Below are 15,796 nucleotides of genomic sequence, written 5' to 3'. Positions count from 1 at the left end.
ATGAATTCAAAATTTATTTTACTCCAACTGATGGGAGGAATAATACCCTTTTTGTATACAATTTCTGCCTAAAAACATTTAAAGTGCTTCCACAACCACATACAGTGGAATAAATGCAATATCTTTATATCATTTTGCAGAAAACCCTTTGAAGTTACATAAAAAGCTGCTGTTTGTGACAAATTTTGTTATTTATGTTGTTTTTTCATATGATGAAACACCAAATTGTCTTTTTTAATGTTGTAAACACAGTCTATGATAGTTTATAACTCGGGTTCTATGTGCTCTAGCAGACTGCAGACAGTTCTGGTTGTTAGCAGCAGCAGACAGTAAACACCCAAAAAAAGAATGAACTCTTTAGCATGTTGCATTCAAAAGTTATTCTCATTTTACTGAAGGGTGCGAAAATACATTTTTCATATAAATATAAATTTTTTGTTTTGCACATATAATAAATAGCAAGGGACTAATTATGCACACAACCAAAGAAAATGCTGTGAATGGACTCATTTTTTAGAGTAGGACCTAAAATAAAAGATGGTGTATCATTTGTGGCTATATGTGCTATCTGAGGCAGTCCACACTCAAGTTTCACATATGTTTACAAAAGACCATTTTTTACCTTATTATTCATTCAACGATTGTTGGATATGTGTTAGTAATAGATCAAAATTAACGATGTAGTCTTATTCCTGAGAATGAGAGCTTTCATTTGATATAAGACTTGCCCATGTTTGTCATACTTGAAAAATATGAAATATGTGAATATTAAATCATATAATAAATTGTTGGGGGGGGTGATAGTGTAAATTAAGTGTAAGTAACGTTCTTACAGTAAAACATATCTCAAAGTGATGCATATCTGCAGAAAGTAGAGACTCTAAGCTTTCAAACAGTATCTCATATGTGGTACTGGGTCCATGACAGACCATTAAAAATTAAAGGAATATTTTATATTAAGTCAAAATAAGATAATTCTGGACCCGGTACAGGGTCCAAACTGAGTCCGATGCAATACACATCTAAATGCATAGCCTACGATGGGATACAGAGAGGAGAAGGCAATCTTAAAATATTGGTCAGTTTCTAAATAAAAAGTATAGCGCATTTACTAATAGGGCTGGGCAAAAAAATAGATTTTTCGATTAATCGTTTTTTTTTTAAACCTGGTCGATTCAAAATCGATTCTCAAAGGCCACGAATCGATTTTTTTTTTTTAATGAAATAACCTGATCCTGTTTGATCAAAGAATGACTTTTTTCAGCACACTCTAAAAATGGCTCGGTTATTTTTGACCCATAATGGGTAAATATTGATCAAACACGTGCAGGGTTAAAAATTGACCCAATGCTGGGTTATTTTAACCCAACTGCTGGGTTATTATACCCCATGGTTTCATAACAACAACCCAACATTGGGTCATTTTTAACCCAGCACGTGTTCTGTCCAATGTTTACCCATTGTGGGTCAAAAATAACCCAGCCATTTTTAGAGTGCATACATTTTTTATCTTGCATCAAAATTGTGTTGTATTTAACATAATTGTATGCATTTGAAAATTAGAGATGGGTTCTGTCTTAATGTACCCAAGTGTACCTAAAATAAAATAATTTAATATACAGGTTTGTGGCTATTAATTTCTTTTGATTAATTACCCTTGTAAAGTCTGTAGTTTTATCAGATTTATAAAAGACTTTCTAAATAAACTCGAGCTCCTGGAGGCGTACAGCGGGCGGAGCGAGTCGCAAGCAACACAAAAAAAACATTATCCTACTATATCCCTTCATGTTCATGTTGTTTACATTATTTTCACTTAGGGAATGATTGGCAACAAAAAACAGACATTTGATGCAGTTTTACTTACCGCATGCGACTCATGACCCGGTTTCAACGAAATACAGCGTTAAACAAACACACACACACAACTCCACCGCTTCACTAGATAAACCAACTAAATTGATTATTTCCATAATGCTGGGTTCATTTGGAAGCTGAACAAGCTTAAGTTTCCCTCACAAACAACAACACACTTCTTTGGTGACATTGATTTCGTGTCAGCTCTTGGTTGGTCTGTGTGTGCGTGCTTTCCGAGTGAAGTGCCCATATAAGGACTTCCACTGTACTTCGTGCACTGAAATTGCCCTAAAAGAAATAATGCAAGACTGCTACGTATGGATCTTTCATGTTCGAAAACAACGTTCCGAAACTTGTACGAATCCCGAAGAAGTGCATTCGGTACAGAAATACTACGTCACACGTCCATCTGCTTTTATGACACTTTGCCTATGTTTTGCGTGAGGAATCCAACTCTTAAACAGTGTTAATTAAATACCGTTAACCCCCCCCAAGAGTTTAGTTTCTGTTCAAGTCTTCATTAGTGTCTTTTGTCTTCTGTTGAAATGTTTCATAGCATCCAATTTAGTAAAGTAGAGTGCTTCATTACCACATAAGTGTAATAGATTTTTAAGCACGTTGTTCTCTCATTAGGTTTATTAAACAGTAAGTGGCATAATGCAGGGCTGTTGATTGATGATTGTGAAGGGCTTATGGCTATTTGATTTCTGTATCAAGTCAAGAGAGTCTAATCACTTAAAAGTAAAAAAAAACATACTTTTCAACAAGCCATGAAAATGACTCTGTGATTTACTCACCCTGAAGCCACGCGAGTTACATATGTCCATCCTTTTTCATACAAACACATATTCAGATATTTTTGAAAATGTCGTAGATCTTCCGATTAGGGCTGGGATAAACTATTATTTTTTTAACGATTAATCTAGCGATTATTTTTTCGATGCATCGATTAATCTAACGATTCATTTTGGCAGTCCGATTCGACTTCGATTCGATTCTCGATTATCTCCCCATTAATTAACTAATAGCAAGTTATACATGTTGATTTACATATCTGAATGTAAACATTTCAATATATCTTTATTGCTCTTAAAATTTCAAAATAAAAAAAGACTATACAAGTGCAAAATAATGCATTCTTAGACAGAGGTAGCATTCAATAAAGCATTTGCAGTGCATACTGTGCAGTTAAGTAACCGTATAAAAATCTCAAGTTAAAATTACTTTATTTTACATGCATTTATGAGCAAAACCTCTTCAATGTGCCTTTTGATGGTCTGTGTAATTTTTATAACTAGATTTGTTTAATCCACATTGTTTTCGTGCTGTTCTAGTCCATTTAATGACTAAGATAGACTTAAGATAGACTTATTATAGACTTAAGAAGCACATATATTATTAAATCTCTTTCTCTTAAGTTTGTTAAGATAGATGAGGACTCATTTACTGCTGGACAGAGAGTGAATGAAAGCGCAGTCTTCTGGCAACAGTGACATATTTCATTGCTTTCTGTTAAATTGCTCAAATGACTGTTTAAAACACACCAGGCATCACATTCATGATTTTATGGTAAAATTACACTTTTTCGCGTAAATCCACGAGCATTTAAACCATAAACAAAGCACTTTCACTTTAATTGAGTGTGAGCAGCGCAGCAGAACCACGCAGAAATGATTGCAGCACTGTTGCTACAGAGCCGCCCAAGTATTTGCGGCTGGCTCCGATCTCCGTTTATATCCGTTTCGAGCCGCGAGCTCGCGCTGCTCATGCGGCGGGGTGCATGCTTGTTAACATGGGCGCTGAAAAAACCATGCGCTGCGCGGCCGCAGGCTCTGCTCACCCTTGCTGTGTGAAACCGGCGTGGACTGAAGCCACTCGCGTTGATACTACTGCGCCGCCTTTTTGGGTCTGACGAATCGACGCGCATATTTTGCGTCGACGTATTTTTTGCGTCGACGTCGTCGATTACGTCGACGCGTTGTCCCAGCCCTACTTCCGATCTTTAGAATAAATGAATATGGGGTTCACTCCTTCAAGTCCAAAGAATTTGCATCCATTATTCGTAAAAGTGATCCACACGGCTTCGGGGGATAAATAAAGGCCTTTTAACTCTTTCCCCACGAGCGTTTAAAAAAAAGTTGCCAGCTAACGCCAGCATTTTTCATGATTTTCACAAAAGTGTATTGTCTTCTAGAAAATGTTCTTCTTCAAATATATAAACATACAATATATCACATTAGGGGTGTGCCGTTTCAGAATTGGTGATGACGGTTATGACGCATGTCAAATGTGACGGTTCGTAACATAACCGTCCGGGTGGGGGGGTTTGCGCGTTGTGTGGTTTGTCTGTTATAGGATAACTTGGTTTGAATAAACGAGCAGACACTGATTAGCTACTTGGCTCTACGTTTATTAAAAAACTAACAGAAAAGACAACTAGCAGTGAATGTCCTTTCACCGCTATCACCACACATCTTTAGGCTAGGACGCATCTACCTCAATAACCCTTCGCAGGGAGCTTGATTGACAGGTGATCTGACCAACCATACTTCTTCGCCATCCAAAGCAGTCGGGAGAGTTAGTAGATTAACATGAGAGGATTTGAACTTGAAAAGTGGAGTGTACTGACACCTTTCTGCTGTTAAAACAACATTCCTTCTTATGATCATTCATGTTCATTTAATGCTATAAATTAACTAGAAGGAAGAGATCATTTGAAAGGTGAGACTTTGTTTAATATGTTTAATATCAAAAGGTAACCTGGTCTGTCCTGTGTGACAGCGTGATGTCAGTCTTCTCCCTGTTCCGCGATGTTTTTCACTGCGTGAGAACATGGTGGGGTGTGAGAGCGACATATCTTGTCGGACATAGCGACAGTAACTAAGGGGGTCAGGTGGTCTTTGCGAACGGTCAATTGACCTGATATATTCTCCATGTTCATGAATCATCTGCACCTCACTTATGCGGTTTTCCAAAGAATCAAATACAGTTGAAAACTACGAAGACCATTGTTTTGAATCAGTATTTAAACATTTTCTATGATATTTTATTTATTTATTTAATAACGGTTTTAGCGGTTATAGAGTTCTAATGACGGTGTTCAACCATTACCGTCGGTGTCACGGTTATATAATCACTGTCACTCCCTTAACTCAAATGAAAGAACACACCCTCTGCTTTCAAAAAAATAAAACATTTCATCCGACCTTTATTAGTTCTCTTTTATCACCTCTCAAATATGGGTAGGTTTCTTCAAAAACACAAAATTTGGAGCAAAAAGCTGAGATAGTTGCATTTTTGCGAAAGAACTTTGGAAAGAGATCCGATGCTGAGCGATCCTCAAAACATACACAAAGTTCTTTCTCTTTCACGTGAGGCGTAACTTCCAGTTTGTAAAAGTTGTGTTTTCTCTTAATTGACGAGATAACTCGTCAATGGCGGGGAAAAGAGTTAAGGGTAATCGATGCGATTTTGTAAGAGATATATATAATTTAAAACTTTACTTTCTAGCAAAAATAATAAATAAGCAATTTTAGTGTATAGTATAGCATATATAGAGTTAATGCGGCATGAAGTTATGCATTATATGGATGGTTAAAAGAAAAACAGGTGCAGTGCTAAGAGAAGTCTTGCAGATGACTGCTCCAGTACTAATAAATGAACTTTAATGGTACAATAGCTCCTAACAGAAGGTAATTTGCGGTCGGTGTGTTCAAGGACTGTAGTAATGAATCCAGCTTTTCTGCAGCACTGGATGGTTGAGTTTTTCTGGGTAATGCCAGGTCACAACCCACAATCCTCAGCGCTGTTTGTATTCATTGCAGTCCTTCTGCAGTACTTCTCTATTGTGTTTAGTGGTTTTGAAATATTTAAGATAAAAGAAGTGCTCTGGCACCGTACTACATGTTCCAAAGGACAAATAGTTCTAGAAATAAATATTTAAAAGAACAGATCACCTCAAAATGAACATTTTGTTATTATTTACTCACCCTTATGTTGTTTCAAAGTGCTACTCTTTTGTGATACTGCACAAAATGGGGCTTTTTTTAAAAGCATCTTTACGCATTCATCTTTCAATACAGCAATTGCAAAGTGTCTGGCCCTGTCTTTTTACTGGGACAAAATTACATAACAAAATGATACAGATATTTCTATGGTAGAAAATGTCTTTATTTCTTAAAGGGATAGTTCACACTAAAAAAATGGTCTATATTTTAATCACCCTCAAGCCATCATACTGTAGGTATAAATGACTTTTTCTTTAAACCAGATCAATCGGAGTTTCAGCTTTATAATGGTGTTGGTAAGTTCCCCCTTTTATAAAGTTCCAATAAAACACATCCATCCATCAAAAATTATACATACAGTTATTAAATGTCTTTTGAGGCTAAGGTGTCACTACGCCACTATATCTCGTGTGCTACGTCATGGAGCTACGTCTCTTAGTTTGTAATGTTTTAAATTAATATTTTTCTTACAAAATCGCATCGATTACCCTCAGAAGAAAAGTATTAACCCCCTAGAGCCCCCTAGTGCATCCATCCTTCTTTAAAGGATGGATGCACTTATTCGGGCTTCAAATCACACGGCAAAATGACCAGTGTTAAAACTACACTACTGGTGTTTATATGTGTACCACCAGACCTGGTGGTACCCATATATACACCAGGAGTTTACATTTAACACTGGTCATTTTGCTGTGCAGAAGCACCATTTACTACCATTTAAAAGCTTGGAACAGCCAGGACATTTTCTAATATAACTCAGATTGTGTTAGTCTGAAAAAAAGATAAACATATACACAGAGGATGAGTAAATTAAGGGGGTAAAATTCATTTTTAGGTGAAGTATCCCTTTAAAACTACAGTGACCTGCAGACAGGGACGAGAAGGTAAAGCATCTGTGCTGTGACTGAGAAAGTCCACTTTCAAAGCTTTTGTTCAATCAATATGTGTTGAACAAGAGAGTTTTCAGGTGCATGATATGAAATTACATTGAGGTATTTGTGGCTTTCACTGTGTTTTTCTCTTATGAAACCTTACACAAGCTATAATGTCAGAATGAATCATTTCAGCTGTACCCTCGTGAGAATGATTTGATGGTCCATCATAATTGGTGTTTCTCTTGTGGAATTATTGAAGCTGTAAATAAAGCGCTCATGTCAAGGTTAATGATCAGGCACTAATAACAATTGAAGACTTTATGGTTGAATTCGTTCTCTGTCAACCTTTGACGTTTAGGTAGCAACTGCTTTCATAAATAATGGGCAGTTGCCTATTTTCAAAATCTGTTTCTCACGAAATGTTGGTTGATGCATGTTCAACAACATCCGCAAGACTTTATGCCATTTTAACTGTAGCTTTTACATGCAAATTGTCCAAACAGGAGAAGTTATTGGCCAATGGTCTTAATTTAAAGGTGCAGTAGAATATAAAACTGTATTGACCTAGGCATAAACTAATAATAAGAGTTCTGTAAATGGTAATGATATACTGTGAGCTAAGGATGTTAACAAATAATCAATCTTCAGAAGGTTGAAATCTTCATAATATAAGCATCTTTGCTGAAAGTACTTTGCAGGAAAAGTGCCCTTTGTGTGCTTCTTGGATATAATTACAACAAACAGTGTATCAACGATTCGGAAAGCAAGGTGAACAACTAGAAAAATAACACCTGATGATAATGAAAGTTATATTTTGTCATGGACGCACAGACTTTTTATGTGCCCATGTGAGGGGGAGTTATACACTGTATCAATTATAGACGGTTTCATCTGACGCACGTGATACACGTCTGGATCCGAACCTTACTTCCAGTTTCGTTTTGACTAGTTGCTAAACTGATCTCTTGAACAAATGCCTCGTCGAAAATAACACATGTTTTGGTTTCCTAGGTAATCTATGTGTTGTTTTTTTGCTTGTTATATAAATAAACTACGTACATTGTTGTTATGTATTATTAGCGGAGTTTACCGGAAGTTACGTGCGGACCGCGACAGCCGCTTGTTTATGTTATTATTGCTGAAACCGTCTATAGGTCATTATATTTCATTACGAGATTAAATTGAGGATTTTTATCAAAACACCAATTACATTGACTCATTTAACAATCCCACCAGCATGTTATTTAGACAAAATAAAATCTTTTAATTTGCGTGAGGAAGCTGGCGTTTTTATGCACACTTTTATGTCATTGGCTATATGCCACTGATGTAATGACCTATTGCACTATTACAGTTAACGATTATTCGATTGATTGATCGTTAATTTAAACGATCATCGAATATGTGAAATTGCATAAATTGACATCCCTACTGTGAGCCTCAAACACGATTGTTTCCTCCTTCTTATGTAAACCTCGTGCGTGAAAAAGATCCCTTGAAAACAGACTTATGTCAGCATAACACCAACTGTGACGTTACAGTCGACATAAAATTACACATTAAATTAATTACAATGTTGTTACAATGCTAAAACCACAGTTGTGACTGCTAAGTTATCGCTGAATTCTAGTTAATGCTATGTGCTAGCGTTTAGGCTAAAGTTCTACTATTGACGTTACAGTTATGTTTTGCAGTTCCATACTGAAAAAAACACAAACGTACCACTCAGAAACGTCCATTAACAATCTCCGAACAATTGATTATACCTCAAAATCTGTATTTTCATCTGATACAGGCTTAAACATAAGGTCTGTTTACACACACACAGAGTTACTGAATGAGCTGCTCTGAGAAACAGCCAATCAGAGCAGAGCTCCTCATTATTATTCATGACCCTTTCAAATAAGGTAATAATAGCCCATTTCATTCTAAAGGCAGATCCTAGTGTTGTAAATGGACATATAAAACCGTCTGTGGATCATTTTTGCACTTAATAAAGACACATACCTTCTATGTAGATATAAGAGAACAATTTAAAGGATTAGTCAATTTTCTTAAAAAAATTTCAGATATTTTACTCACCACCATGTCATCCAAAATGTTAATGTTTTTCTTTGTTCAGTCGAGAAGAAATTATGTGTTTTAGGAAAACATTCCAGTTTTTTTCTCTTTTTAATCGACTTTAATGGACCCCAACACTTAACACTTAACTAAACACTTAACAGTTTTTTTCAACGGAGTTTCAATGATCCCAAATGAGGCATAAGGGTCTTATCTAGCAAAACGATTGTCATTTTTGACAAGAAAAATAAAATATATGCACTTTTAAACCACAACTTCTCTTCTATCTCCGGTCAGGTGATACGCCAGCCCGACCTCACGTAAAAGCGTAGTAACATCGAAAGATCACGTGTTACATATATGAAACACACATTTGCGGACCATTGTAAACAATAAACTGACACAAAGACATTAATTAGTATCATTCCACATACAACAACGTCTGAACGGTCCTCGTTCTCCATACTTGTAAATACTGGGGCATAGTTTTGCATACATCATCCGTGACCTCTTGACGTCATGACGTATTGCGTGGGGTCAGCTGGCGCATCACAGGACCGGAGATAGACGAGAAGTTGTGGTTTAAAAGTGCATATTTTTTTATTTTTCTTGCCAAAAATGACAATCGTTTTGCTAGATAAGACCCTTATGCCTTGTTTGGGATCGTTTAGAGTCCTTTGAAACTCAGTTGAAAAGTGTTAAGTGTTGGGGTCCATTAAAGTCCATTAAAATTAGAAAAATCCTGGAATGTTTTCCTCACAAAACATAATTTCTGAACAAAGAAAGACATCAACATTTTGGATGACATGGTGGTGAGTAAATTATCTGGATTTTTTTTAAAGAAAATTGACTAATCTTTTAACAGATTATTTCAATGTATTCTTTGGCACCTTTAAGAATAATAACGGATATTGGCCGATTTTTAGGTATTGCTGATATATCGGTCACCTGCTGAATGTAGATGTATAACAACATGTATGTGAATTCCTTCAGTCAGTGATTTTGACAACCTTTGGTCCATTTCTGTACAGAAGTCCTCAATAATAATGAGTTTGATTTCAGTGAAGTGCAGTTTATTGGTTTGGTACAGTAGGTGGGTGGCCTGTGTGAATAATCTGTGATTCAGTGTATCTTAGTCACTCTTGTCCTTTGTCTTCCGCAGGCGTTCACTGCACGCACGGCTTCAACCGCACAGGCTTTTTAATATGTGCCTACCTGGTGGAGAAAATGGACTGGAGGTCAGAAAACATATATGATCACTCATACACTGAACACATGTACAGTAACAGTTGGGGGTGGGAGGTATAAACACAATCTTGCATCATGATATGAGCAATCTTGTTTCACGGTTATGGTATATATATATATATATATATATGTATATATCGTGATCTGTGCAGATATTTTGGTGATGTGACAAAGTAACACTTCACGTCATCATTCTGTGTAATGCACACATTTGCTCTTTATTTGGTTACATTAGCACTCAAAAGAAAGAAATCATCCGTAATTGTAAAAATAACATTTTCAGGAGGTCTTAATGATAACGTTTCAGTCATTACTACAGTAAATAACAGTGCTGTTGTTGTTTTACTGTGGTAAAGGTTATAAAGTTATTTCTAGGGCTCTGAGACGTCAGCATACTCTGAGTTGTAGTTTATAAATGGAAACACTTGGAGCACTAGTCGATCTTCCCTGCAACCATCTGCTAAAATTTAAATGAGAGTGCATTAAAAGAAGCATGCATAGAGGTGTAGGCGTCACGTATATCAGCCAGGGTCAGTTTTTATGACTTCAACTGCATTCAGAGGGGCGTCACTAATGTTCTGCAGTGAAATTCATTGCTAGCTAAAGCACATTTACATTTAACTCCTCTAATTTATGGCTTTTGGCAACATTGGAACCAAATTAAAGTTAAACTAGAGATACCAGTCAATACCAGTACTTCTTTATCAAGTCCATGCCACAGCAGGATAAGAATAACTGTAATAAAACTAAAAACATTTCTGTGGTATCATTAGATCCACTCAGTTTGATATTTGGGAGTTTTAATGCTGCTGTGGAGAAAGTTTGGCTCATAAATATTAAAACTAAGCCTCTGTGATTTACTTTAAAAGGCAGGCATTGGCTCATGAATATTAATTATAGTATGCGACTGATGCTTTAGAAAGCTTACTTACCAATCAGAAGAACCTAATTAATATTAATGAGCTTAGCCATAGTAGGATTGGTGCAGTTAAAAATGAACTTGAGTTGTTGAAAAGTATCAATTGATGTTATTTTTTTTTATTTCTTATACGAGTAATATTTAACGTTGTTTAAATGAGATTCTTTTGTGTTAATTTGGCCCAAGACTGGGTTGAAAATAACTCACCATTTTTTTTGAGAGGAACCTATAATTATTGTATAGTTAGTTTATATGAATATTAGTGTGTCACTTTAACATGTTAATTTTAAGTGATTCATTCTGAGAAAAAAGACCATATTTAACCTCACTTTTCAAAAAAAAAAAACAATGAGAGCAGCTTGCACTGGTTTTGTTTACATGTAATCCAAACCAAACATCTGCGCAAGCGCACAGCCAGACATTCAAACTAGCCCAAAAGGACTATTTAGAGCCCAAATACCAATAACTTATCAACAAAAGTCCTTTGAGAAAAAAATCACCTGCAGAAACAGCTTAAAAGTAGCCCAAATTTGAAGCAGAGTACATGGCAACGCATCCCACAGCATGTTTTGTCGTGTTCACGTTTCATTTCTGGATAAATGTACAACGTCAAAGTTGAGTTGGAGAAAGTTGTTCTTAAGTTATAGGCAAAGGCACTATTTGATGACATTATTTTTTGGTGAGCTATCCCTTTAAGTTTTTTTCTGATTAGTTGGGATTGCTCCAATAAAGGGGACATGTTTGCATTCACACAGAAGCCACGTTGGCAGTTTTATCAGATTATTTCTAGTTTGCCAGCATATTAGTTCAAAACAAAGCCAGCCGCTTAATTGTTGTGCGTCTCTGAGCAACATACAGATGTTTTCTTACTAAGTCCGTGTTTATCAATGATTCAGTGACTCATTCATAAAGACTGGCTAAATTCAATCAAATACTACTCTTACTATTTTTGCAAATAAAAAGTTGGTGAAACTAGAGAGAGTGGTATGCTAGTATGCTGTTCTGAATTTAGCCATTCACTTGTTTGATTTCTGAATGAATTGGAAAGGAAATTAGATTATATGACTCCGTAAAATAAAAAACTTGCCAATATACTCATTTTCTTGTGGTTAATTTTAACTGTGCATTCACACCATACGCAGTAGAGGTGGCAAAACGCGCTATTCGTGTATAGTTGGACGCTTAAACATTTTAAGTTTACTCGCTTCATTCACGTGTGAAATTCTAGTCATTTAAGACATTCACGTGGAAATTTGTGTCATGGGAGGGGCTTCTGCGACTCTGCTCGCTTCCCGATTGGTTAACGCAGCGCGAATATCCGCCAAAGTTCAGATTTTTCAATTCGTGCATTTCTCCCGGCAATGCTCAATTTGCACAGCGCCATTCGCCGTACTACGCCACATGATGGCTATTCGAGTCATTGCATTGACTTAACATGTAAATCACTTGTGCTTGCCGCCTCTTCCGCATCTGGTGTGAATGCACAGTAACAAAGAAAATGTATCTTCATCATTTAATGATACGAGTCTACGTTTGATCTTCACAAGCAAAGATAAGCATGTAAATAAAAGGTTCTTTACTTTAAGAAAGGCTCATAAATCTGCTAAACTTTCTTTTCGGTTTCAGCTGAAAGGTTTCAAATAGGGTGTAGAAAGTATCCAATGCTAAATACCATTAGCTCCAAATTAGCTTGATGTTGATGTATGTGATATTAATAACTCTTGTGATTTAGGAAACCATAACTGTAAAATTGCCACTTAATCTCAGAAGCAGTTGTGTCTTATCAAAACAAAACAGCTCATGTTGTGTCAGATATATAGATATCATCTGAATGCGCTGTCAAGCGTGTGGAGGCTTTTCTTTTGAAGTGAAGCTTATAATTGTGTTTGCGGTGTAGTTGAAATTGCTGTTTTTGCTGTCTGCTCACGATCGCTCACCGGGGACTTGAAGGAATCTCTGCGAAGGCGAATGGGCTTCTGGAATAAAACTGAATCGATCTGTTTTGATATTTTATGAGAGTTTTACCACAGCACATCTGTAATTGTTCGCATGTAATTGACATATCAATTTATTGTGCCGCAAGTTGAAATCTGGCATTTGTCAGCTCCAAAGACTTTGTGCGTCCAAAGCTTCTTAGACGTTTGCTTGTTATTCTGCAGGAATGTAGTCTTATCTAAAAGAGGGCTTACTTTTTTAAATCCCTTCACTTTCTTACCTGCATTCACTTGAAATGGAGTGTGCTAGTGAAGGGAAATAACATATTTATCATGTAGTGACTGGGGCATCTTCAGGAGAGCTTTATGAAAATGCAATATATTTTATCTTCACTTTTCCATAATCTATGGTTATTTGGTTCTGTTTAATTTAATGTCGCAATGTTTCCTGTACAAGTAAAGGCCTAGCTATGACATCATTTTTATGATGTATATTATTATTATTCATGAGGAATTGAACGAATGGGGAAAAAATAGTCAACTTTTTTCTGTTTCAAAAGTAAAAATACAGAAATATAAAATGTACACACTTTCAATTCCATTTCAGGATTATAAAATTAACATTTATTTCTCATAAGGCGTAATTGCCTTATGGAGCGTATGTAAATGCAAATTCATCGATACAAAGTCAATCCAAATATGCGAATACACAAACTTGCGAGGAGCAATGCGAATGATGTGAATTGGGAGTGCTAGTCACCTCAAAACACGCGCTATTCACGCAAGTTAAAAAATGTGCATGACACAAAGTTAAATCCCGCCAGTAATCTAGAGCGAGGAACGCATTGCTTCATGTTTGGTGTGTACGCAGCATAAGTTTCAGTCCTATTTTCTTCCTGTAGTTTAGTTGGTAGAGCATTGTGGTAACAGTGCAAAAGGTCATTGGTTCAATCCTAATCCTGCCATTTTGTTTTTTGGAGAATGGTTACATAAATGTTTTCGATTTTAATGGCGGGGTCCATGATCTCTGAAAGCCAATGTTAACATTTGCAATCACCTAAACAAACACGCACCCTACCCCAATAGAATCTGGACCTTCTTTTGATATACCCGCCCCACACATACGCAACCCAGGCCATGATGTCGGTTAGTAAACACGCCCCTTACTGCTGATTGGCTACAAGTGTGTTTTTTTTTTATTCGACCGGACTGCCTTTTCCAAAGTAGTTTGCAAAAATCATGCACCCCGCCTTTAATAAGGACGGCATTTTAAGCTATGAAATTTTCAGGATGTATTAATGATACCAAACCTGTAAGATCTCAAAAGATCAAGGCAAATTTTATTCCTAATGTCATGACATCTTTCCCTTTAATGAAACGTGGATTTGAACAGACATAGGCCTCATACACACTGCATTTAAAGTCGCCATGAAACGGAAGTATCAATTGCCTAATTTTCCCCGTGGTGACGTGTATCCGAGTAAAACCGGCCTCTGAAATGAAATAAGGCAGGGCTGGATTTGAATTTGTCCATCGAGATCTGATTGGATCATTTGAAGTTGGGTCGTGTTGCTAATTTCTAATCGCAGCAATATTCTCCCGGACCCCGCCCACCTGCATCGATTTTAGGAGGGGAGGAGATTTCCATTTTTGATTAAAGATTATGAGGGCACATTAATTTTTAAAAATTAATGAAGCTCACGGATAAATACTTTGTAAAAAAAATACCACAATATAATGAAACTAATTACAGTTTTTTATTTTACTTTTCATTGCGACTTTAAATTGGGTTGTCACTTCACCTTTTAGTTTTTAATCCTGTTCTGTACACACACGCTTCAGTCATTTACGGGACTGATAACCCTATTCTACAACCAACTGAACTCTCGAAAAATGCAGGAAGTGACAACTGTATTTACAGAAACTACATTGTGTGTAAATAACCAAACTTGAACAACTAGTCTACAACTAACAACATCATGGACATGACGGGTCTCTCTTCTGTATGTGCGGTACAGAAAATGACAGAGGCGCAAGCGTTTGCTGACTAGTGTAGCCAGATCTTGCACACAACATACAGCGAACAAGAAAAATCCAATAATAAACCGAAATAAATCCAAATGCATTACCTCAAAGATCAAAATATTGGGACTGGCAGCTTCTTACTTTAAGGGGGCACTCATATTATCCAAACTAGAGTTCTCAACGGGTCGGGCCGGCCCGACAAACCCGACGGGACCCAGGTTCGGGTCAAAAATATAAGCAAATGAGTCGGGTCGGGTCGTACCTTACACTTCGTGAAAAAAATTATTAATCATCACTGCTGTTCACCGTAAAGAAAGTCTGGTCTGGCTCCTGCGTGCATCACAGAGAGTGGCGGGGGATAGCAATAAGCTCCGGCGCGGATCCGTTGCGGATCCGCCCCGGAGCTTATTGCTATCACTGCGTGCACGCCTGTTGTCTGGAGAAGAAGAGATGGAGAAAAGTAAACTTGCCGCAGGTGAATTCACCGTTGCTACTACAGGAGGAAAAGCCGCTGGCGCTGGGTACATGTTTGAGTTCTTTTTATTTATTTTTGTGTGATTTTTATTTAAGGCATATTTGTATAGACTATATTTAAAGTTTATTGTTTCAGTTGTTTGTATTGTTAAAAGGCGTGAACATTAAAGCATGATTTGAATTCCCGTCTGCTGGTCATGATAATAGCCTACGTGTATGAGAAAAAAAGGCAGGGGGGGTCGGGCCGCGGGGGTCGGGCCGCGGGTCGGGTTCAGACAGATAATTCACGTTGATGTGTCGGGTTACATCGGGTCCGGGCTTTAAAAGCCACGGGCCGAGTCGGGTCGGGTTGTAATTTTCAGGCCCGTTGAGAACTCTAATCCAAACCATGCCCCAGCA

At 37.0% G+C, this 15,796-nt stretch overlaps 1 protein-coding gene across 1 annotated transcript in view; it reads left to right on the top strand.

Annotated features, from left to right (window-relative positions):
* rngtt (RNA guanylyltransferase and 5'-phosphatase) overlaps nt 1-15,796 on the top strand; it is a 164,596-nt gene that overhangs the window by 9,593 nt on the left and 139,207 nt on the right. The window contains exon 5 of the mRNA XM_065268829.1: nt 9,960-10,035. Within this exon, the coding sequence (XP_065124901.1) occupies nt 9,960-10,035 (76 nt within the window). The remainder of the gene's footprint in view (nt 1-9,959; nt 10,036-15,796) is intronic.

This window comes from Paramisgurnus dabryanus, chromosome 12 (assembly GCF_030506205.2).
Source record: "Paramisgurnus dabryanus chromosome 12, PD_genome_1.1, whole genome shotgun sequence".
In the NCBI taxonomy this organism is placed as follows: domain Eukaryota; kingdom Metazoa; phylum Chordata; class Actinopteri; order Cypriniformes; family Cobitidae; genus Paramisgurnus; species Paramisgurnus dabryanus.
Note: the sequence above shows the minus strand (reverse complement) of the source record. Positions and strands in the feature narration are given on the sequence as shown.